Source organism: Ciconia boyciana, chromosome 4 (genome assembly GCF_034638445.1).
Source record: "Ciconia boyciana chromosome 4, ASM3463844v1, whole genome shotgun sequence".
Lineage (NCBI taxonomy): Eukaryota > Metazoa > Chordata > Aves > Ciconiiformes > Ciconiidae > Ciconia > Ciconia boyciana.
The window spans coordinates 80,503,042-80,527,947 of NC_132937.1; the positions used below are offsets into that span (position 1 = coordinate 80,503,042).

Sequence of the window (24,906 nt, forward strand, 5' to 3'; positions counted from 1 at the left end):
CTCAATGACACATACAATCCTTTCTACGTTCCCATGCTCCTGAAAATGGCATGGCAAGCTTTTTTTTTTTTTTTTTCTTTTTTCTTTTCTTCCCCCCCCCCCCCCCCCGGGTGGAGGGAGGGCAAAAGGAAAGGAGAATTTTTGTATTCTCTAAATCACAAGGCACTTCCAGCACTCAGATCCCCAACTAAGTGGAATGATTTTTAAAGCATCCAAGAAACATTCACATTCCTACAGTATATTACATCTGAAAGACGTAATATTTCTCTCCTCATTTTTAATATTTCTACCTACCTACCTGTCTAGGCTTTACAGACAACAAAGAGCTCACTGGATCTTCAGTTACCAGCTGAGCTCTGCAGCTCTTGTCCTTTCAAGAATGATCGTTGTCTTGCGCAACTAGGGTTTTTAGAAAAGGATGTTCTGCACACATATGTACCGATGACCAGACTGCACCAGTTATAACAGCACTCTAATATATGATGAAATTATGCCACAGCATATTCACAAAGCCCTTTAGGAGAAATCCTGATGCCAGTAAAATTGGCAACAAAACCCCCAGAGTTTATCTTTTGTTAAATTACACCAACACGACATTTAAAAGTCATACCTACCTAAACTGTTATTGCTGCTAGTTGGCCAGGAAGCTATCCTATCCCTTAACTTTTTCTTTTTACAAGAGTCAGCCGATATCACAGAAAGCTCCACTTCCTCCTTCCTGATTTCTCGTACCAGTTCCATGCGGCACTGACTAAAATCCTGGAAGGAAATTTTTCCATTTTCATCTGCTCCCAGCTGGTGCATGATCTCCGCGACAGACTCCTCCATATTCAGCTGGCGGCACACCATCAGCAAGTCATTCCTAAGGATATTTTTAGAGGGAAAATGGGGGCAGGGGAGGGATGAAAGTGGAAGAAAGATTGGAGAAGTGGGAACGGAGAAGAAAAAAACACAACAATTTAGTTAAGAAGAAAAGGAATACTAACTCTGTCTAATTTGGAAATGCATTAATGCACAGACATTTAAAACCAATAAGCCAACTATTGTTTTTGTCAATCCAACAAAGGAACTATGGAGTTGGCAAGAAATTACAACACAGAAAGACTATGGAAAAGAAGGGAACATCTTTCTTTGTGTTAACCTCTTTTCATGCTGTTATTAACACTTCTACTAGCAGAGTCAGACACAAGGGAGAGCTGAATCCTGCTGTTGATCTTCACAGTATCTTCTGAAAAGGTGACATAATAAGAATTTAAATAATTATCTTCTGACTGGATCAATGGCTACTTAAATTTCCATTTTACTCAGGACAGGCCAAGGAAATTTCTTTTGCTACTAAACAGCAGTAAGCTAAAGAGGAAAAATATATGAAAGACAAAGAAAAGAGCAGAAAAAGAGAAATACTATTTCCATTAACTGGCTTCAAGCCTGTCTGCAAACATTCTGACTACAAAACCCTCTTAAGCAGCTTGCTTGGTCCAACTGTTTAATGAAACTCAGAGAAGGGGAAGGAGGGCAGTACTATGAAAAATACTCTGGCACCGACTGCAACTGGCCAAAAGACAGCTGCAACTAAATCAACATAGAAGATATTTACAGCATACAATACATTCACAAAGTTATACAATGTGCTCTTAGGAGAGATGCATGCAAATAACCCTAAACATATTATCCAGGCAAAAAATTCAGCAACACTATGACCAATGCCGTTCTCTATTTTGTGTGAAGACAAGAACCTCAAGAACATACCTTAGGCTTAATTTGGGGTACAACACTAGTCTCAGGAGAAAATATTCTGAGGGGTTTATTCCCCACGACTCTTTTTTGTTTTTTAAAACCGAGGTAAGATTAAGTATTTTGAAAGAATTCTCAACAGTAGCAGTTGGTAAAAAGAAAAAAACCACCAAACACATTAATCAGAAGTTGATAACTAAGTAAAGAAAGGTGAATAACCATTAACAACTTCATTCAGGCAACAACAGGAAAGAAGGTAATGAATGTGAATTGGATATGAATGTAAGTGGCCTATTGGACAAACAACTAATATTCTCCAACAGTGGTGGATGTGCAGCTGAGTGAAATTCCTCAGTCATTTGCTGCATAAGAGACTAAATCAACCTGTCAGAAAAGGGAGGGTTTTTTGAAGATATTGTCATACCGTCTTTTTTCAAAATGTAAACCACTAAAAAACCCACTGCTCTTTCTAGGCAAACCCAACTTTGCAACTGTAAACCCAGACCAAATAATCTTCCTGAGCTTACAGAGAAAGCACCTCTGCTCCTTTCCAGATGCTCATAGTTTTCATAAACAGTAGGAGAGAAAGTTGATAGACGCAGGCCTGCCTCATTCTGCTGCTACTCAGAGAGACTCAGACACCAAAAAAAGGGAGAGCCAAAAGACCTTCTTTCATCCTCTTTTCTTCCTGTTCCTCTCCCACCTAGCTCTATTTCACTTTAGAGAGGAAGAGTCATGGGTAGAGAGAAGAAAACAAAAATCTTGAAACTTCTCCAGCAACTGAAGGAAGGCAGATACATATTTGTCAAATGACAACTAATCACATTCTAAATAAGATGTGGGTAACCCCATTCAGTCAGATCTGAAGCAACAGCTGCTCTACACTATCAAAATCTTCTTGTGCTCCATTCTCTCTGATTTCAAAAGTTAAAAAAACTACCACTACTTTGCCACTCTCACATTTCACTATTTCTTTCCTGCCATTGTTTTCTTAAATACTTCTTGAGTTGGATTGCATAATACTACCACATTGACTCACACCGCAAATGGTATGAATATGTCATGGCTTCTTTTAAGTGTTGCTTACTTCTATGTTGTACAAAACTTCTCTTTAGGAGGAAGGTAAAGGAAATGGGTAATAATATTGGTACTATGTGAATTATTAGCATATTTAGTAGTATTATTATTTCATGACTAATATCTGAACATCAATCAGGAGGCTTCTATGAAAACACGATACAGTAAAATATCCAAAGTTCTTGCATGAACAGTTTCACTAAAGTAATTTAATATCACAATCAAGGTCCATCTATTCTACAGAAAAAAAGTTGTATATCAGGTGGAGCTTTTTAAGTCTGCTCCACGCAGCAATTCCAGAGTTGCCCCAACAGACTTCTTGGCAGAAATGTTTACAGTAGAACTGGAGAGTGTAATAATAATAATTGCATCATGACCATATATTTTAGCAGAACATAAATAAATAAAATAAAATCTCCACTTATGACAAGAAATAACTTCATTACAAGAGAATTAAATTACATTACATAGGCCAGATATAAGTGATTGATACCTGCAGTTAAAATTTTGGTCAGACTTTTGCTCTTAGCTTTGAATCTGGTCAATGAATAAATAAATAAATAATCTTAGGATGGCTCAGTTCCTGTTTTTAAAAATTAAGACAACAATACAAACCAACCTCACAAGAGTGTTGCAAAGGAAAATACGGGTGACAAAGCATTCAAATTTTCACAAGGGGAATGACAGATACAATTAAGCTATGTCTACATTAACAATTTAAAGCGGAGCTAGCCTGAATTCAGGTGCCAACAGCTAAATCTGAATTACCTTTAACGGCAGTAGTGACGTGGTGAGACTGACAGCAACTGCTTTAGGCATCACTTCAACTACAGCAACAAACCCATGAACAGCCATTGACAAAGGAACCATTGTGCACTCGGTGCTATGTGTTTGCTCCCTCGTAACAGATCAGGTACAGCACCACAGATTGAGGGACTCCCCAGAGGAGTGCCAATTTTGAAATAAGTCTCGGGAAAGCAGTGTAGAGCGATCCTGCCAGGGGCTGCTGCCCTAGCCCGAGAAGGGCCACCTTGCCACACTGGGGCGGGGGGAGGCCGTGGCACTGGCAGGACACCTTGCGCAGCCCTGCCCGTGACAACTGTAAGCCTCCATCTCACTACAGCCCACCAAGGACATCTCCAAATCCATATCTGGTTCCCGACAGCCAAAAGGTCCTAAGCTGTCTCTCCTGTTGTGCAAATATGAACTGAATATCACTTGTAGCACCTACGGCCCGAGGACATCACCTGAAGCAACCTATAGAAGCGCGAGAAAAGATGTAATGAATTACAAAAAACAATAAATTGGAGACTACTTGAGTAACTGAGGACTACAAGCACTACTGAAAATAGATTTCATTTACTTGGAGTGCATCATGCAATCTGAAATTACAAGTTTCCCTAATCTCCATCTACCACCATTATCAAAAGGATTTCTATTTTTAAGTAAAGAAGAATATTTTCACTTCGAATTCTACAAACATTCCCATGTAGATCTGCAGGACCTTCTCCATGTAAAAATCTACAAGTTGAGAAGCACAACTAATCGGAACTTCTAGTCACTTTAAAAGAAAATTGTCTCAAAAGCATTCTGAAATGTAAGAAAAATAAAATACTTGGGAACATAAAATTCCACAACCAGTGATTATGACACCAGAGGGTTCTGCTGCAGGTATGGCCCTACTGCTTAATAACAAACCCAAAGAATCCTCTTTTTTTAATGAAAACAACTCTATTTATAAAATAATTCAGCCACCTATTTTGACTCAACTTTTAAAATCAAGATGACTATAAAAGTCTCTCCTGAGACACCGGTTCAATACAGATGAAAGCTTATCTTTGGCAGAGAGATGTAGATAATTCCAGTACATGTGCTCTTAAACCTAAATGTTCTCTGTTCCGTGGGAGTTAACTGACTATTACAAAATTTGGATCCATTTTTACGGCAACAGACACACAGGAGACAGTTGGGAACACGAAGTCTCTAGCATAGAGAACCCACTCAACCCATCTAAACATATTTCAAATGAATTCTTACCCATATTCAAAGGTAGGAATTTTTCAGAGCCCAAAGGGTTGGGCATTTAAAGCTACTCGGATGCTCTGAAAGTACTAGCTAACATGCAACTTATGAACACCTGCCACCTTGTTACAGAACTGTTTTATTAAACACTGTCTTACAGTCTTGCTCACCTTAAGCTGGTGAGCACTGGAAAAAAAAAAACAACTAGAGGACAAAGAATAAACAGAGTTTTTAAAAAACCACAGGATTAGAGTGGATAAGAGTTACAGGACTAGTTATGTTTATGAATACCGTAATCTGTAATATTTTAAAATATTTATACTGTTTTTAGTCTTGGTAAGGCTTAATTTCACTTTTTGTGCCCCACTTTCTCTTCAGTAACTCTCCTGAGTTTTGCCCAAGGTACACAACTGGAAATCAGAACCTAGACAGTCAGCTTTATTATTTAATTTGTGGTTAAAGTTTAGCTCTTCAGACAACAAAGAAACCAAAACACAAAGCACAACAAAATCGAAACTGTAATAGTTCACATAAAAAAAATAAACCAACCTGGACTTTCCATAGTATCACATTCTATTAACAGTCTCAACAGACTACATCACAAACATGTAAAAAACCCCAGATAAAAATACATATTAACTGACATCAGTGCAAGAATACAGGCCCTAAACCTTTTTTCATTCCACAAATGAGAAAGATATTTTGGATTCAGCAAGCTTGCTACATAATATTAAAACCTTTCTCCAAAATACATAATCAGGAATATTTTTAGATTAAGAAGCCCAACACTAGGAGAAAAAAATAATTTGCTTAAATAGAATATTTTAATTTAACCTTGAATCAATTTCACTTTCATTGGAAAAACATACTCAAAAAAAAAAACCAAACAAACATGTAAGAGGTTTTAAAGACATGTTACGTATCAGGTCAACGAAACCTAAATTTTGAAAACATCACAAACCAAGCCAAGGAAGCTGTAAAGCTGAACTCCTGCCATCACAAGAAACTGTTCTTTTAACACAAAATCATCAGGTTATTCTGTCGCAATCTGTTCTAATTATTTAGCCATCCACCTACCACACCAATCTTTCAACAACTGTCACACATTCCATCTTCTTATTTCCTACTAACACAGTTTAAAACTACTTAGATTTTTGTTAGATTTCTCTAATAAAAAATGAACCTAACTTATGACTTGATTTAAATTTGAAACATGTAGATTTTTCTCCCCCAAGAGAAATTAAATGCAAAAATACTGTCATACGTACTGCATGCTATAATAATATTGGGCAGTTAAACATATAAATCAAGCATACACATGTATACTTTAAAAATTACAACATAAAAGTGTTCAAGGGTTGTTATTTTTTTATTTGGGTTTTTTGTTTGGTTGGTTGTTTTTTTTTTAATAAATGGAAGATCAAACTTAAAGTGAGTGAAACTTCTGTTAGCAAAACAGGATCAGTAACACAGTCATTTTCTTTCCTAGAACAGCCATACTCCCTGCTGTACTCACTTTTACCTTGTTCTGATTATCGCCTTGGTAAGCATGAGGAACTACCTAGGTAAGCATACATGCACGCTGCACAATACCTGCAAGGGGTTGGCTCTGAGCCTGAACAGAACCAGTGGAGTAATCTGCCTGTTCTCTTCCCTCTTATGTTCTACCAAATTTATAAAGGAAGTCTGGTAAGGATGGTTCTACAGCCACTACATTACACCAAGAGCAATTATATATTTACTTAAAACTATTTAAATTTTCAGCTATGGAAAAGCATTGAATTTAAAAACATTTAATCTTTGCTTATACAACGTGCAGTCTAGGTGCACAAATACCTTTGAAGAAGAAAAGTAAAAATTAAAGATGCACCCAAGTTCCCTAGAGGCAAGTAGGGTAAATAAACAAACAACGTTAAGAAAACCTGTTCCATGCAGTTGTGTTGTGAGTCACTTCTAGATCAATACTGTAGATAAACAGTGATCTATTTGAAACATTAATTTATAAAGGACTAACCTGGAAATGCCTGTCTAATGGAGCACTCTGTAGCATCCCCAGGAAATGAAGCAATAAGAAGTTGCTGATATAAAATATATACTGGAATCACCAGAGTTAGATCACTTTTATCCTTGGTAGGGGCATATTTAATTTAGTTCCCTGGTGTAGCCACCAATCTCCAGAGCATCCACTGCCGGTCACTTACCCGACTGCTACGTTTCTGGGCCTCATGCAATGCTCTGACTCTCACAGCAAGTCAAGCCCCTGACTGATTAAATCATGGAATTACACCAGTTCCCTGGCTTTGACTTTTCTATGACCAACTGCAGGCAAACAATCCTGGCAATGATCTCGGAATTGTTTTTTTCCTCAAACAACTCACATTTGCTACTCATACTAAAAGAGTACTTTCCTAAAGTACCCTGATTTTGCTTTCTCATTAAGAAGCTGTGGGCCCTTGCAAAAGAGAAAAAGAGAAATCTGGTCTGAGTGAAGGCTGCCATGTCACAGAAAATGCTAACAGAAGTCTCTCCCTCCAGCTGAGCATTCTCCAGACTTCTGTATCTGGGCTTCAACTACATGGCCTCTGCAGGTTTCAGCTGGTGTCACTGCTTTCGTGAAGCTTGAAGACAAGCAAGTAAGACCAAGACTTCCACATACCTTAAGCACACCCTCCCCCAGGAATTTCACCATGTGGGATTTGATCTAGCAAATGAAACAACAGTCTAAATTTAGAAGACATGTGCTGCATGAAGAATTCTAAAGCTGCTCTTAGTTGAGACAGTGCGTGAAAGCGGGATGCAACCAAAACCAAAAACATACTTTTTGCCTCTATTTCTTCACCAGTCTTTGATTTAGACCTAGGACAAATAAAATCCTCCACGAAGTACCTCACTTCTTTCTGCCAACCAAAGATTTCCTGCAAATCACCAATCTTTTCTGCCCTGCCAATCAGCTTCTGTCCAGATGAGAAGTAGCTTTCTACTCTGAAATTCTTTCTAGTCCTCTTTCCTGCACATCATTCCGGCTTCCCAAAGGACTCTGTCTCATCTTCCTTTGCTCTGTTTTCTACTTCTCCATACAAACAGGCAAGAATCTGGGATACAGCAGGTCAGCTTGCTGCTGTCAAAAGCGATGATCCCGCTCTCCCACTTGTCTCCCCACACTCTCCTCCACTAGGGCTGCCTCGGCAGGCAGTCAAACCAGCACAAAACTGATCATAATAAAGGAATAGTTTTTGTGTACCTAGCTCCGCACACCAGTTCACTACAAAGGAAAATAAGCCAGCACTAGGCCAATAACAGCACCATTCTCTTCAGAGGCAAACTAGCCTCCAATTACCTGTATAATTAGACAGCCTGCTCATCTTCACTTTCCACAACTCACGGTCCTACCAGGACAGGCAACCGTATCTTCACCTTTGTGATACAGGACCTACGGCAACTCTTATATGTGGAGACCTTCAACTGACAGATCAATTCCATCACGTTGACCAACACTCAAACTTCACACGAATTCATCCATCAACAAACCTCACAAAAAAAGCTGTCCTCCAGCTCACTTTTTTATTGGCCATCAATGAAAAAACCTTCAGATAAAAGCTCATCATCTCATTCTTACAACTTGAAGTAAGTACAAATGTACAGCTGATAAACTATAGCATCACACAAAGACTACATGGACCAATATTCATGTAAAGTTTTGCGAGGAAAGTTGAGAAGACAGCCAGCAACAACTGCAAAACAAAGTACAGGTAGGTTTCCACTGAGCTCAATCTTCAGTCAGAACTTCCAGAGGGTCACGGAGTGACACCTTTGGCTCAGAGTAGAGGATAACCTCTATCAGAATTTTAGATAGGGAAAGGAATGGCTAGATAACATGCCCTAAGCATCACATGAAGCAGGTTGTACAAAATGCTTATTTCTCAGTCTGTACCAACAGGAGTAACTCACTACGATTCCAAAGCCATATGAGATACCCAGAATGCATAAGCAACAGAGAATGTATATTACAGATGCCCTCTGTATTACACTATGATCTTTGGCAAACAAAGCTTCTCAAGGTAAGCACCCAAATATACTTTTGAAGGTTACGAGACTAGAAGACTATGTCCACTGCTCCATTTGTAAAACATGATTAAAACAATGTCCTCACCTACATGTGGTGCTGGAGGGAGAATTTAGGTAGTTTTGCATTCCACCTAAGGCCCGATAGATGTTTTGACTTTACAAAACAGAAAAACAATTCAGGAAAGTTTGATAGCAGATGTAGCAGTCTGGTAGCCTAGGGAAGGAGACAATCATACACATTAGTTCTTACTTATCATGCTTTTCTGAAGAACTAATTTCCAGAACTAGCAATGGCCACAAGAAAGAAATTTCTGTTCCTCTAATCAATTTACACTTAGAAACATGAGATTTCATTACCTTTATCACAATCTCAACAGTTACCAGTTTCCACAGACCATTTCACGTCCAAATACTTTAGTAGGTATTTTTTGATTCTCCAGTTCTCTCATTTATTACTGATTTTGATGGTTTAACAACACAGAAGCTATTACTATCTCAGGTACAGATCATCCTGGTAAACTCATTCAGCATTTCCATGTTATCTTTTAAAGGAAGAGGTAAAGCAAGACTGAAGCTACAGCTCCTGAAGTAATACTCATGGCAAGTTCAGAACTGCTGGAATTTTCCACCTGTTACTACCTGGATGCCCCGAACAATGGGCAAAGAATGAAGAACTACAAACTTACTGCAACAATACATCTGCCTGGCAGCTGCTGTTAGGGAAGAAGTCCCTCAGTTCTAATCTCAGTTTAATAAAGTACATTCATTCTCATCACTACTATTCATACATAGAAAGACTGATAAATTGATGTGTGTGACAGTGTGCTTCCCCCGCCCCCGACCTTTATCTCCTGCAACCCTGCTTAGGTGATAACCGCCAGTGGTGATTGTAATGGATGCATCTGGTCAGGATGGCTGCACCGGCTCAAAGTGGATTCAGGAGACAGATAACAACACAACAGCCTAGGGCTATTGTGCAATGTGTCCACCGAAGAAACTAAAACCTGTGGTCGGCATGCAAATATGACTATGGGTCAATCATCTTATCCCCATAAATAGTGAGCAGCTCAAGAGCCCTTTGAGCTCTCCTGCACGGCAGAGGGCTGCACGCCAGGATCTCCCCTTGAGCAGGGACGCCTCTCAAGGTTACTCCTCGAGGCTGAGAGATTCCTTGCCGCAACAGATCCTCGGTAAGTGAATAACAGCATGCTAAACTTCGAAATCTTAGCTAAGTGATATAAAGGATTGATTGCGCACACATATAATCCTTTAGATATAAACCGTTGACCAAGTCTGGGACCAGGACCGGATCTAGCTAAACCTAGACTCCTCTCTGAGAAGGAGTTTAGAAAGCAAGGGGATCTTTTTCCGAACCTCACGACTCAACGGGAGGGTCTCCCTGACAGTTTTTGTCTGACCCTGTCCTCTATGCAGTAAATAATCAAGTGTACCTCGCCATAGAATCTTGTTAAAACACTGTCGCATTGAACTTTGTTAACTCCCTATTCTGTATCAATAAACTATATTTTTACTTCTCTTTTGTGAGTGAAGTGCACGCTCACTCCATCCGCAACAATGTGTAAACAATTTCTTACATGTATATTGGGAATAGTCAATACATTGTTTAATGAAATGGATTTTGTTTCAAGAGTATTCTTTTTGGTTTTATTCCCTACTACTAGAGTACCTAGTAGTATTCATCTACACTTACAAATCACTTTTTAAATGAATGTAAAAGATACACAGTAACACCCACATTGTTCATTTTTTATGTAAAGTTCCATTTCCTTTTTACTGTCCCAATATTCTCTCTTTTCTGTGTATCAAATATATTGTCAGCACAAGGCAAGAGCTGTAAAGGAGACATTTGCAACTAAGCGGATGTTTTTGGCAAGTCATTAATAATGTGAGGCAGGATGGGATGCAGAATAAGCACATTAGCTGGACACACTTGTTAAAATGCTGAGCCGCAATACTGTTATTGGGATTTGAAAACTCACACTGAGGCTTCAGCTTTAACATCTCATTGTGATCAGGAAGGGAATTCACCCAGATGTTTTTTCATGCTACATGAAAACTTGGGAAGACATAAGAGCATTGGTTGACATTTGCTAGTTACAGGAATTTTTTTTCCTATTTTTTCCCCCAAATATGAAGGAATGAAAGCAGAATGTAAACATAAATTTGAAAGAAAAAAAAAAAAAAGTCACTAAAACAGACCATAGTCCCACAAGGAGGTATTTATTCCACAGCCAGTGGGTTCTGCATATTTGGAGTCTATATGGCACTACATGGGGTCTTGCACATTTGCCTGATTACCCTACAAGCACAAGAGAGAAATTGCAAAACTCAGCAAATAACCTCTTAAACAGCGGAAGATAGGCAATGAAGTTCTAACAGTGGAGACAACACATCTGACTCAAAAAAACAAGACAAGAAAAGTGCTGCAGAAGTTAAAAAGGTGGCCATGTTCGCAGGGAGAAATTAGCTCGTATAAGGAAGGAGAGACAACAGAGGAGCGTAGCACTGAGCATGTCGTGCCAGCATTTTTAAAGTACAGAAGTTATTAACTTCTGCAGTAGGAGCACAATATTGCTTCAAACCATTCTAAAGAAAAACTGCTCCTACATTCTCAAACGTGATCTATTCTCTTAGCATGGCATAGTAAAATGAACCAGGGTACACAGCTGCTGTTACAGGATCAGGGGAAAATAAGAGTCAGAGAAGCTTCAAGAGAAGAAAAAGATGACATAATAGCTTGGAGGCAAGGAAGCTGGTAGGAGTCTGTTCTAGGAAACTGAATGAAAAGGTGAAGGATAAGCAAGGACATTGTAGTTGTGTTTTAAATCTAAAGAGGAGTACTGCAGCACTCCATTCTCAGAATTGCATAAGTCAATTGAACAAGCCTTATGTTATTAAAATGTCACCCCACAGAAATACAGCACATAATGAGACCATGGAAAGGACCGCAAAGGAAAAAACTATCCAACACGGTACCAAATGACAGGAAAAAATATACCCGTGCCATCACCGCATCACTGACAGATGGGTGTCTAAGTGGTTTTTGAGGCTGCCACAACCTCCATTGGTGATCTGTCCCGGTGCTTCACCATTCTCACCTCCAAGTTTCCTAATTTAAAACTTCCCAGCTGCAATTCAGAACATTAGGTCAGAAAGGAAGTTAACAGTCTGTTTTCTCCAATCACAGTGGATAAGAAAAATAGTAATTACATATTTAAAACCCATCATCAGATGTCCCACCTTTTTCTCAGTACAAAACTCCCATTTCTGCATCTCTGATCATCTTCAGTGAACTGCTCTTGTCTCTCTCCAACTGATCCACCAACCTGATGGATGACGGCATGCAAAACTAGACACCAGCTTAAAGTATATGCTGAAAAGAGTAGAAAAGTTGAAAGCAGTCCTGTCTTACAATAGCATGATACTGTTAATTCAATTCTAACTTGAGACCTACTATAAATCTCAGAGGATTTACTTCAGTCACACATCCTGTATTTTTACCACCCAATGTGCTATCATGTACCTATCCCTACTTTATCTCACTTGATTTTTTTCAAGCCATATCTTCAATTTGTCAACACTAATTTTGACTCCAATCTTATCCCCCAGCATGCCTCAAATCTTCCTTAGCTTAGTGTAATTTCAGGTTTAAGAAAGCTTACTCATTATCATGTCATCCAGATCATAAATCCTTAATAGTACTGATCTAGCCCAGGCCATTCTTCCAATTTCAATTTGATACAGTCTTTTATTTGTAAAACAAGCTATTGGTATCTAATGATTCCTAAGTATAGCTTGAAAAAAACCCCAAACCAAACTCTCCCCCTTACTCTGTTTCTCTGGCTTGCCTACAGGTGTCATAAAACAACATCAGAAGCCTTAATAAAGACAAGACAGAAGGCATATATTGTTTCACTTCCCCCGCTAACTGCTCTTATGAGACTTGAGAAAGACCAAATGGGTTTGACACAACTTTTTCTTAACAAATCCATATTCAGCCAGTTATAGGCTGTCTGCAGACTGATCCCCATCTCACCACAATTTTGGAGAAAAGCAGCATGTTTTATCTTTCCCCATTTTCTGTTACTTCTGTCTTTTGGAAGATCTCAGGAAAAAAACCTGCAAAATAGTTCTGAGGCTGTCTTTAAGAATCTTACATCAAGATTTTCAAGTACAAATAATTGAAACAAATCCAAGTACTCTCTAACTTTTTTCTTCTCCCTTCCTTACAAGGTATTTGTTACCAGTCCTATTTGCAGGAACCATCTCACTATATTTGATATTTTCAGCGTCGGAAACAAAAAAAGAGAAAACATCTCATGATTCTCAGCATCAGCAGCTCACTGGCTCCCTCTCTTGGGTACCCTTTCCCTGGTTTTCCTGTTACCATTTCCATACTCTGGGATAATGTTTTGTTACACTTGAAACTTCTTCCTAGGTTCATTTTTTGCCTTGCACGTTCCAATGCCTGTTCTGTCAGTACACAGCTAACTTGCAACCCGACCCCGTTCCACTATGCTCAGCAGCAGCAGGATACCGACAGGGTAACCGTCAACCAGCCCCCAAATCCCGTATGCTTTACTCATCATTCAACCAGCTAAGCTTTTACCTCACAGCTCTGTCCTGCCTTGGCTACCTCTCACAGCACTATTGCAGGCACGCAGCCTGGGAAAGCAGGGGGAAGGTTCCTTCGACAGTCAATACCTCCCACCATGGGGTGTGTGCCTCCCCCCCATTTCGTACTAGATATAGACAAGACTGCCAGTCTGTTGCAGAAACTTCCAGAATGGAAATGTGTGTTTTATAGACGGCACAACAAATGCACATTCTACTCATTAGAAATTACTTAAATGGTGTACTCTGAACATCTATGGCAAACTGTTAACACAAACTGCATCTCACGACCTGTGAGAACAGTGTGTCCATTTCTGGCTAAGGCTGTCATCTCTGGAGACAGGACTGTTGCAGGCAAACAAAGGTCCATTTATCAACAGAGAAGCAGAGCTTGTCAATAGAATCTCTGCCTTTCCATGCTTTCCTTTGTGCTGCTTACTAGTTTCAAATTTTGCTAAAACACAGCACCAATTCAACCTACAGACTCTACCACATGGTAGGAACTACCAGGAGCATAGTTTTCATTTAGAGGTAGTCTGGTCTTTGTTACCTAACTTACCCTTAAAAATTCCATAAGGGATTTCATTGAGTAACTGCTAATACTACATAAATACTGTTTTGTTCTATTAAATATAAGAAAGTACCGCTGCAGAAAAACTCTCAGAAGAAAGGAGATGTGATCAAATGTGCTGATTACAATTAATCATTACAGCTATGTTAATTAACATACAAGGTCATGCACATGAACAGTCACTATGCTAGAATGAATTCCACATACGTAGTATTTATTCTAAAAGATGCATGTGAACATTCACAGTAAAAATAAGGCGGATTTGAAAAGCCACATATCCACAGCATATTTTTCTCCAGACGCCATTTGAAGCCCGACCGTTGGAAAACACACAATTAGGCACAACACTATCCTTCTTAATCTCTTTCATTTACTAGTTGAGATACCAAGAGTCTACAGCAGAGGTTTTATTTAGTTTTATACCTCTTAAAACAATGACATTTTTATGGTCCTGAATTAACTTTTAGAGATGTTTCTTAGTTCAGAGCATTTGGAGTGAACCACGTTTAAAAATCTAGCAGACATAACCAGAGGGATCACAACTAAACCCCAAGCTCAAGTTTCTTGCCCCCATCTTGTGCCAACACTAGAAGTCACACAGTCACACAACGAGCCAAAACCATGAACTGACCATGCTAGAAAGACACATTTCTTAGGGAGCTAGTTTTCAGCCAGGGCAGTTCTTTGATTGAACAAATTCTAGTGCAGACAGAGCGAAACTTCAGGACTGCGCACAGTGGAACAACTCATTCAGCAGCATAAGCTGACTTCAAAAAAACATGAAACCTCCACTTACTTTTCCCAGTTCATTTCATAAGGAGTGCAGGCACCTAGCTTAGGGCTGTATATTTGCAAGAAAGGCTAGGTGCCCAAGCATCTTGTGAGGCTCCTTGCTCCCCATCAAAACTTGCATGACCTGTTGCTTGAATCAATTTCAGACACTAAATACCCTACCCCAGCAATCTAAGGCAAAGAATTTTTTGTTAACTGTTTTAGAATCCACCCACAATGGCCAGCAAAATACTTGCATGTCACATCCTCAAACGGGACAAACAATGGGAGACAAAGAAATACAAGGAATTAACCACCCACTGGCAGAACTCTCCTTTCATCCAAGTGCCTCCCAAAACAGTCAACCCATCCATTAATTTTTAACTATAGGTTTTGGCAAGTTAATTCTGAAAACATCTAGGAAGTTGCTCCTAAGAAACATGAGCTAACCAACAGTGGTTAAGGAGGATGCTAAATGCCCTGTCTGCTGTAAGCAGAAGATGCAATCACACATGAATGAGACAAATTCAAATATTTACTGTAGTCCCAGTCATACTGCCAGAACAGCCACCAGTGGTTTCTATGTTATAAACCTAGGGCTATGGATTTGCTAGAAAGGCCAGGTACCAAAGCATCTTGTAAGGTCCCCTGCTCCCCATCACCCTTGAGAGGAGAGTAATAGAGTATACTAGTGAAGTTATAAGCTTTCAGAATTGCCGCCAAGAAACCCAAGAAAACACAAGGAAAAAAATCCCAGTTTAACAACTACTTTTTTTTCCCCCTCCAGGGCCACAGTAGGGAAATTACTGACTTTAAAGAGAGGTTCAATTGTCTTACAGTAATAACCCCAATAACATGGTATTAGCAACAACCTCATTAAAAATTAATAAAATTCAATAAAAAATAATAAAGATAAGAAACAACTTAAGCACTTACAAATTAACTGAATGGTAACTTTCAAAGGGATCAAAAAGTTTGACAATTGTCTTCTCAAGTGACTCAGTGTTTGCTCAGGTTTTCCACATTACAATCTACCTGGCCATCAAGCTCCCAAGAAAAAGAATACAGTAACACCAGGTAACAACAAGCCTGAGATATATACTTAAGACACTTTTCCCAGATTACTAATGCCAATGAGGAAAGAAAAATGCAATAACCTGTATAAAACAGACCAACTAACTTTACTAACTTCAAAACATTAATAACTCCAGCTAAAATGTTGTATTATAACCCTTCACATGTCTGATGTTTACATAAGAACTGGACAGCTAACTAATTATAAAAATATGAAAGGTTCAGAAGATTCAAGTTTGGATATATTCCTTTGACTCTGTATTAGTTGTAACAAATACAGACTTTGAAATACATAAGCCTTTAATGAATGTTGATTCTTGGTATGTTTTCTAGACACAATATTTAACAAAGGGGTACTTTTTTTTTCATCCTAAACTAAGCGTACAGGGTGTCTCTCTGGCTTTTCGTCTACATCTGTCTTCCCCCATAATTTACTCCTTTTTTGGTTACAATGCTCTGAGAGGACCTGTGGAGGACAAAGTTAGAATTTTGTGGGGTTTTAGTCTATACAACTGTGGAACCATTGACTAAGGCAAGTCCCAAGAGGAACACAGAAAACAGACTACAATCACGTAAAAAACAGCACAGTGCTTCCACTCACCATCTTATTTGGCATACAGTAAGTATTGTGCTGTATCCACATAAAAGCACTCCTTCAGTTACATGGATCACACACCCTGTGACAGCTTCCTAATGGAGATGGATGAAAAATAAAATTAAGTCTAGGAACAGAACCTGGGAGCTGAAACTGTTTTCAAGGCACACTCAAAAACTAGTGCAAGGACGAAATCAGTTTTACCAAGGTTCAGGCATTTTTTTTTCTGGAATTCCTAAAACTGAGTTGCATGAAACTTTCAGGTGGTTAAAGAAAGCACAGAGCAAACAGTCCACATCTCAAGTGAGAATAAAATCTTGTACTGGGGTTTAACAACTTTTCCAACTCCATGGTAGGATCAGCCCAGCAATATGAAGAGCCGCACTGAATGCAAGGACTAAGCAAAGCCTTGTCCCCATCTTAGTGACATTTTGCAGACTGCTTCTAAATGATGTTCCCTTGTTAGACAGCTGGATTGAGGCCAGACTTAGGACTGTACAATACTGGAACCAAACTGCTTTTGAAATCTGAAGCCCCAGTACCTGCAAAACTAGCAGAATAACATTACTTCTCTCACAAGTCTTCAAAGGCAGCTTTTTATTTCCACCTGTTCTGGTACAGTGTTGATCTTTTTTAAACCTCTTGCTTGTAGGATATATGGCTTTATTGTTCCTAGTCTGCTGACACCTGAGCACTCACAGCAGCTTCTACTTACACATTTTGTTCCTGTTGCTGCTTTCAACCAGCACAGAATAGCCTGCTGGGACTAGAAAGCATCTACATGCAGAATATTAACTCATGCCCAAATGAAGTTTTCAGAGATCCTGACTGAATGTATTTGCATGGGCTCATAAACAATCATCTTATGGGTAAACCCCATGTTTTACCAGCACGGGGCTGCAGAACTGCATGTACGGTATGTAAAACTTTATGCCCTCAACAGCAAAAGAGGCTGATAAAATCTTCGACAAACCTGCCTGTTTATGTTTGTACATTTACAGAGTTTAGTATAATTTTAGAGGCAATTACCAAGTTAGAACAGTCTCCAGGAGGTTTCTAGTGTATATATGAGCCAAACGATAGAAAAGCTCCTTGTTCAGATCTTTTTGCACATTCTATATATTGGGCTTATTTCAGAAGAGGCATCATGTTAACACTACACTCTAAGTCCACATTATTACACCGATACAAGTGCCTCTGCTCACCTTTTCCACAGTTGTCCTGAGACTATCTATGGAAGGAAAACAATTTAATCACAGCAGAGCATAAGCAGAAGTTAAAGAAAGAAAATACAGTGACAGGAAGACCCTGCTCATGTTTTTTTCCTATATGTTTTCTTGTGGCTACCACTGTCGAAACTGCTTTGGTAAGAACAGCCTTTGAGAAAAAAGGCCTTTTTCTCTTGTCAACAGAGTTGTTTGCACTCTGCTTGACAACTCCCCAACACTGGGAAATTATTAATTGCTATACACAGCAGAAAGGAGGAGTCTGAGAACCTCATGGCCATGCAGTAGGTATATTCTTCACATGGTTGAAGACCTTAACATAGTGCAGTCAGCTCCCTTGGGAACAATGACTGTTTCACCTCAACATCAACAGTGTGCCTCTGCACACTGAAGAGTAGCAGGAGAGAGAGGCTAGCAACCACCCAAGGCCAAACCTCTGTCTTCCTTAATTCTAGTAAAAGTGTAACAGTTGCCCTATTGATGGATTTGGAACTTGGTATCTATCAGTTTATTTCTCACTAAATATCTATGCCAAATACTATGCACTTGTTTCATTTACAGGACCTTACACAAGTTCATCACAATTTGCCCCAGACCGGTAGCTTCTTCATGGGTTTTCCCCCCTCATAACAACGTGCAGTGCAGCTCTAAGCTCGTAATTTACTCATCTTCTATGACATTCAGATCACTACCTCCAATTTATATATGAATTTTAAAACATATGATGCTTGGACAAGATCTCTGACAACACTTTGTATGAACCTCATTTGTGGTTTCATATGGAGCTATAGCCTAAAGCATACTGTATCCCCTTGGAACAGCTGCAGGGAAAAAAGTCAGATTAGTCTTAGGAAACATCTATATTCACTCCAAACACTTGCACTAATTACCTATTTTTAAAGGGGAGAGTAAAAAAAGGAATAGCAAAAGATTGTTTTAGGGAAAAAGTAATTTTTACACTACTCTTTAAACACAAAAATCACGGACACTTCTGTAATTTCATAGTTCTGTTGCATATATGTTCTCTCCTGAAGACCCACCAAGTCAAACAGGACAAATTATGTGCTACTATACTACAACCAATTAAAAGTTTGGCCCATACTCAGGCAATAAAGAATAAAACATCTCATGTTTTACATAAGGACCATATGTTTTAAATAACTAAAGGATTATTTTTATTCCAAAATTCTCCAGCTATAAGGCCACTCTCTACCATTTATTTAAGAAGATTCCAAGGCAGTCACTTTGGGCACTTACATTTCTCAGCAGTACTTATTTTACTTACAGAAAATTGCAAGAAAACGGGGAAAAAAAAAATAATCAAGAATTCTGTAAATGGACCTAGTTCAACCAAGTTAATAAATGAATTTACATGAACACTAGTTTGCAACCTGGATTATAGCAATAAATACTTTCACAATTTCTTCCACGGCTACAAAAACTCAGCTTATTTAATTATACACCAAAAATTGTAACTGGACGTCAGCCTGAATTACTAACCTGCTATGACACAGCATATGTATTTTGAGTCTTCTATACCCCAAATAACAACAGCACAACAGCCAAGGCAGTAACTTGTCTGGTCACAGACAACCCACACTGATTTTATTCCTTTCATTTAATTGGTCCTTTTGTGCTTCAACAGGTATGTCTTTAAATGTTAAGCACAGAAGCTCAAGCACATTAGCAAAAGCAACCACCTAAAAAAGAGTTTAATGGTAATGGCTGTGGTGGAGAGTAACAGAGAGCATAGAAGCATAAATCTCTTCCCTTAAAAACACAATGAATAGATACATACTTTGTCTTCTTGAAAAGACTTTCTTTTCTTTCCTAATAGCATGTGGCCACTAGATGCAGAAACACTGAGGGGGTGCCAAAGTATACGCAGCAAGAACGCTGGGAATGCCCTACTACTGCAGTCCATTAAAGAGGGAAGTATCAGCTTGTCCTTGCAAAGGTTTTGAGTTCCCAAACCTATGTACCACTAAAACCACTCAGATAACAGATCAAATCCAACAAGTTCCTTTTAACTGCTTCTGTGAAGGGCTAGCAAAGGAGGCAGTCTTTCAGCATGTCCTTTTAACAGGCTGTATAAGCTCAATACAAAATCAGTGGTTTTATGAATTTTTAAACATCTTGCAGAAAATCTGTGGTAAAAGTAGAGAAAGACATTGACCCCAGTGTAAAAAAAAAAATAATTTGCGTACACAGAAGAAAATATTTTCAAACAAATTCTACAAATAGAACTTCACTCCATTATTGTTAATATGACAATTCTCCCTCTGAATTAAACACTAGCTTTACCTTTCTACTTCATAACCCCAGAAATTACTTATCCATGCTTAGAAGTTAAAACTGGAAAACTAGCACATTTGTAACATAACAGTGAAATTAATTTTTTCTTCACCCATTACCTCCATAGCTCGTAACTTCATTTTTTAAGCAAAAGTATTTCCTGTACATTCAAAGTTACCTTATTTAGACCTTGCAGTGTTAGAATACAATAATCTGGAAACCCATTTAGTGACTTCTGCAGTAAAGATGAAATCGTTATGTGCTAAATGGAACTTCAGTATAATCCACATATAATAAAGCTACAAGGCAATTAAGTTTCTAAAGAAGACATTAACCTAGCCCGCCACCTGTAAAAACCCAGCATGTTCTCCCTTTCCTCACTGACATCAACCAAGGCCACATATGCTGACCTTAAAGAAAAAAAAAAAAAAAAAAGCTGCCGGTGTCCTCCCCCATGCACAACCCTCTGAAGCTGAATATATTTTTAACTGTAACATCAGATTCTGAAGCTTTTCAAAGCAAACAGAATAAAAAGCAAAACAAATGAATGCAATTAATGTTTTTTTCAGTTAGCAGTTTTTTGTTAATAATGACACAACCCAGCTACAGCTGCAAAAACAAAGTTCTGCTGTAAACAGTGTTTAAGGCTGCCTTTTGCTCCCAGCAAGGCTGATCCAGCTGATCTCAAGCGCTCAGAATCCAGCCTTAATCATGGACTGCTTTGCACTTGTTTGGGTTTTGGGGTTTTTTTGGTAAAGTTACCTCTCATTGTTGAAGTATCAGAAGAATGCCAAGCACTTGCAAGATATTAAAATAATTAAGTAACTAATATTAATCCCAAAAGAAGCAAAAGCCAAGTACAAACCAAGTACAAACCAAGAAGTTTGAAGTACAAGCCAGTACAAACCAAGAAGTTAAAACTCTTGGGTTTTCTTAGTACTTTCGTCTACCTAGATGTTGCAAAATTTCAATATGCACATGTCAAATGCAATGCTCAGAGACACAGGCTTAGCAATTCATACCCCATCATTCAGCTGCTTCTGGGTTATAACTACCAACGGTACACACTTAATTATGCTGTATCATTTTGACATCATCCTAATTATTTAGAGCCTGAAAATTAATCAGTATCTCAGGTGTGAGCCTGAAAATTAATCAGTATCTCAAGACATGCTCCTCCTCTCCATCTGTGCCTTTACTTCCCTGCAGCTTACAGTCTGATGCACAACAAAGCATTTCTACAGCTGAGACACCATGCTACTTCATTAGGAATGCAAATAGCTCTTCTCCCCATGCAATATGAACTAAATAAACATGCATACAAAATGCCTGCGTTTCCTGCAAGAAGAAAGATCTTCTCTTCCGTAACAGCTCTGGAGTTGGAAAGAAAGAAATCTTATAAACAAACTGCTGCATGTGTTACGCAAAAGACTGACCAAGCTTCAGCCCTACAAGCAGAAGAGAAGGGATACTCACTTTGAAAGATATGACAACTTCTGCTGAGTAACAGCTGCAAAACTGCAAATTTCAACCCCATTGCACTGAAAATAAGTTCTGAAGAAGAGACTGAAACTAGTAAAAGGCTAGAGATCGGTTCTGTTCCACAAGGAAGCAGCTGACATTACAGTGCTGGCTTCTCTGTTTTCAGCTCTTTATACAGATGCTCAGGCATTTATTGCAATGATTAACTTGCTGTGAAAGGCACAGTAACATGCAGAAGTCAGCCTACCATCTCCACTGGGGCTACAAGGAAGGCAACAAAGAAATTGTTGCCCTCAAGGATGAGCAAAGGAAAGTCCAAGGAAGCAGGGCAAGAGGGAACAGGAAAACCAAGCAACTGGCCTGTATGAAAAAAAAAAAAAGCAGAAGCAAGACAAACAGCGTGCACAGAATGGCAAGATTAAGTTTAGTGTAAAAGCAGATGTAACTTTTTTGCCTTTATTTTAATTCATTACATTAAAAAAGACGCAATTACCTAAGCACTAAGACTGTAAACAACAACAACAAAACCCCAGTTGCTATACTTTTTAACAGGGACGCTGTGTGTCCATGAATCAGAAAGAGCTGTCCGTAAGACTATGGTGGTGCATACTACAAATATATCCAAAAACCACTGGGCAAGTCTGCTCCTGCATAAGCCATTGCCATAAATTAGATCATGAGGGAAACTGAGACACTACGCAAAGCAAGGAACACATTCCATTTACAAGACTGATTACCCAGGCTAGCTAATGAAGTAAAGAAAACTAAATTACTCCCTCTCATGTCAAAGATCATTTGTTAAATTCACTACTGTGAATTTACTAAAGTAGTGTTCATTCGCTACTTTCTCACAAATATGGAAATTTAAGGGAAGACAGTAATTTATAACACTATGTTCTCTGATCAAGGCCATACCAGTTCTGCCTTGAAGGCACAACTCCCTTCTGAAGCAAAGTACTAGCAACCTTCAACAATGAACCCACCATCTCCTGAAAGACTTTCAACCACTATCCTCTGGGCTTTATTTCTATTTCTTGCTGAAATCCAATGTCCCTCCTCAGACACGTCCTGGAGTTTTCAAAGCTTTCTAGAGTGTAGTTCAAGCAACATTCAGAAACGCCCATTTTGAAATACACAGAATACAAATTTGGAACAAAACTTAGGCAATAGAGAGAAGTCAATCAGAAATGAGTGGCTTGTGTTATGGTAGCATCACTTAACTGTCCATATGAAGCACTAAAACATTATCATTCCCTCAGTAGGGTCTTTAAATTATAAATATACAGAAGTCTACTGAGTTTACATTGCAGAAAAACATCACAGTACAGATCAGCAAGTGTGCTCTGAGGAGGCAGCATACGCTTTAAGTGAACATCCTAAGTTTTCAGACATCAGAATAATTTCCATGAAGACAGTAAACAAATGGAAAGAGAAGCAATCTTAACACAGTGGTTGGAAAGCATACATTTTCAAAGTTTACATTTCAGAACCACAACTGTCAAAATAATCATTAGACTTGGGGAAAAAGAGTGTTTGGGGAGCTGTTTAGATAAGAAATATCATGACCCTTAAATTTTATTTTTAAAGTCAGTGCCAGCTGTTACAGATTTTCAACAACTTTCTGGCACCAGAGAGATGACAGTGGGGATTGAAGTTTACTTAGCCTTTTTGCAGGGTTGTATTCTTAGGTTTCAGGTTAGAAGACAGACTTAGAAATTCCCTCACTCTGACTGAGCTCTCTAGAGGCACTTACTAAGTGCAACTAGCATAGGTGTGATTTTGAAAATGCAAGCTTCCACCATCTCTGGCAAATCTCGCCTTTAGAAGTTCAGTATTTTTAAAATTATGGTGTGAGAGCAGAGCACTAGCTCCAGAAATATCCTTCCAACAAACCCCAGTCCTGACCAAAACACACCGCCGGTGCTTCCAGATACATGAACATTATACACTGCCGGTACTTCCAGATACATGAACATTTCATTACGGCTTATTTCCAACTATCTACTGCAAATGTACAAACTCACCACTTCCCCCTCAAAATCTGTCAGCCTGGGTCACAATCCCAGACTAACTGGGGACCAGAAGAGGAATTTAAATGAGATTGTATAATAAGGATATTGATAAAAACATATTAAAAGATAAAGTCAGATGATCTGGGAGATCAGTACGAATTTTCTCTGAGATTACCTGTGACCAGCTTTGTTTGCTTACCTGCAAAAACCACCTGCCTAGTGCGTGAGGCGGTAGGAAGCACCCAGGTCAGAAGGCGTGACCTTCCAGAGCCGGTGGCAGCGGAACTCCTCCCGGCGGTATTTGTCAGCCCTCTCCGCCGCCCCCTGGAAGTTCTCCGTGCCGAGGCACAGCCAGACCCCGCTCCCAAACCCCTCGCTCCGCAGCCAACGGCCGCCCGAGAGGCGGGAGGGAGCGCGGGCGCGCCCCGGGCGGGCTGGCTGCCGGCCGGCCGCTGCGCTCGGCGAGGTACCGGCCGCGGCAGGCGGAGCTGGCCGCGCCGCGCCACAGCGGGCAGCGGGCACGGGAGACGGGCGGTGCCAAGGTCCGCCCCCCGCGCTGCCAGCGGCAGAAGCCGCCGGGCGGCTGCCCCGCCGGCGGCACGGAGGGTCCGGCCTGGCGGCGGCGGGGGCCGCGCTCTGCAAACTCCTCCAACTCGCCGAGAAGTTGAGACGCCGCTTCACGGGCGGTCGGGGAGGGGGGGAAGGACGGGACGGGTCCGTACCAGCGGCGCAAAGAGCCACCGCCCGCTGTCGCTACCTGCTGATGAAGCCATCCCCATCGCCGTCGCAGGTCTGGAAGAGGCGCCTCATCCGCTCCTCCTCGCCCGTGCTGGAGGTATCGCTGCTGCTACTCCCGGCGCTGCTCACCTCCGCTACGGCGGCTGCCGCCATCATGCGCCCAGCTCCGGAGGAGGAGGAGGAGGAGGAGGAGGAGGCGAGGCTGCCTCAGGCGCCCGGGATTCCCAGTCCCGCCGCGCCTGCAAAGTGTGAGCGGCAGCACAATGCCGGGGGCGGGCAGCCCCGCCGCGCGGCCCGGCCCCGCATCCACCTTCCGCCGAGCCCAGGCGCGGCCCCGCGGGGGCGGACGGGCGGGCGGGCGGGCGGGCGTGCAGGGGCCGGGGCGCCGCAGCCAGAGGCCGGAGTGGCCTGGCCGGGGCGCTGGAGCCCCGCCTTCCGCCTCGGCCGGGACCCTCCGGGGGCCGCACTGGCACCGCTGGGCGCCTGGCCTTGGAGCTGGGAGAAGGCGGCGAAGGCTCCCCGCTCCCCTCCTGCGCACGCCATCATCCTGCCTCCGCCTTGGCCCATCTTTCCGCCGGCCGCTCTGCCGGTGCCAGGAAGCACGGCGGC

The 24,906-nt window shown here is 40.5% G+C and overlaps 1 protein-coding gene across 2 annotated transcripts in view; it reads right to left on the minus strand.

Annotated features, from left to right (window-relative positions):
- MCC (MCC regulator of WNT signaling pathway) overlaps nt 1–24,648 on the minus strand; it is a 221,928-nt gene extending 197,280 nt beyond the window's left edge. The window contains exons 1-2 of one of the 2 annotated variants that reach the window (XM_072860358.1): nt 24,317–24,648; nt 615–862 (exon numbers count right to left, since the gene is read on the minus strand). In XM_072860358.1, coding sequence (XP_072716459.1) covers nt 615–862; nt 24,317–24,453 — 385 coding nt within the window. In that variant the 5' untranslated portion in view covers nt 24,454–24,648. The remainder of the gene's footprint in view (nt 1–614; nt 863–24,316) is intronic. The other variant, XM_072860359.1, reaches the window with a different exon arrangement.
- Nucleotides 24,649–24,906: the final 258 nt, after the last annotated feature.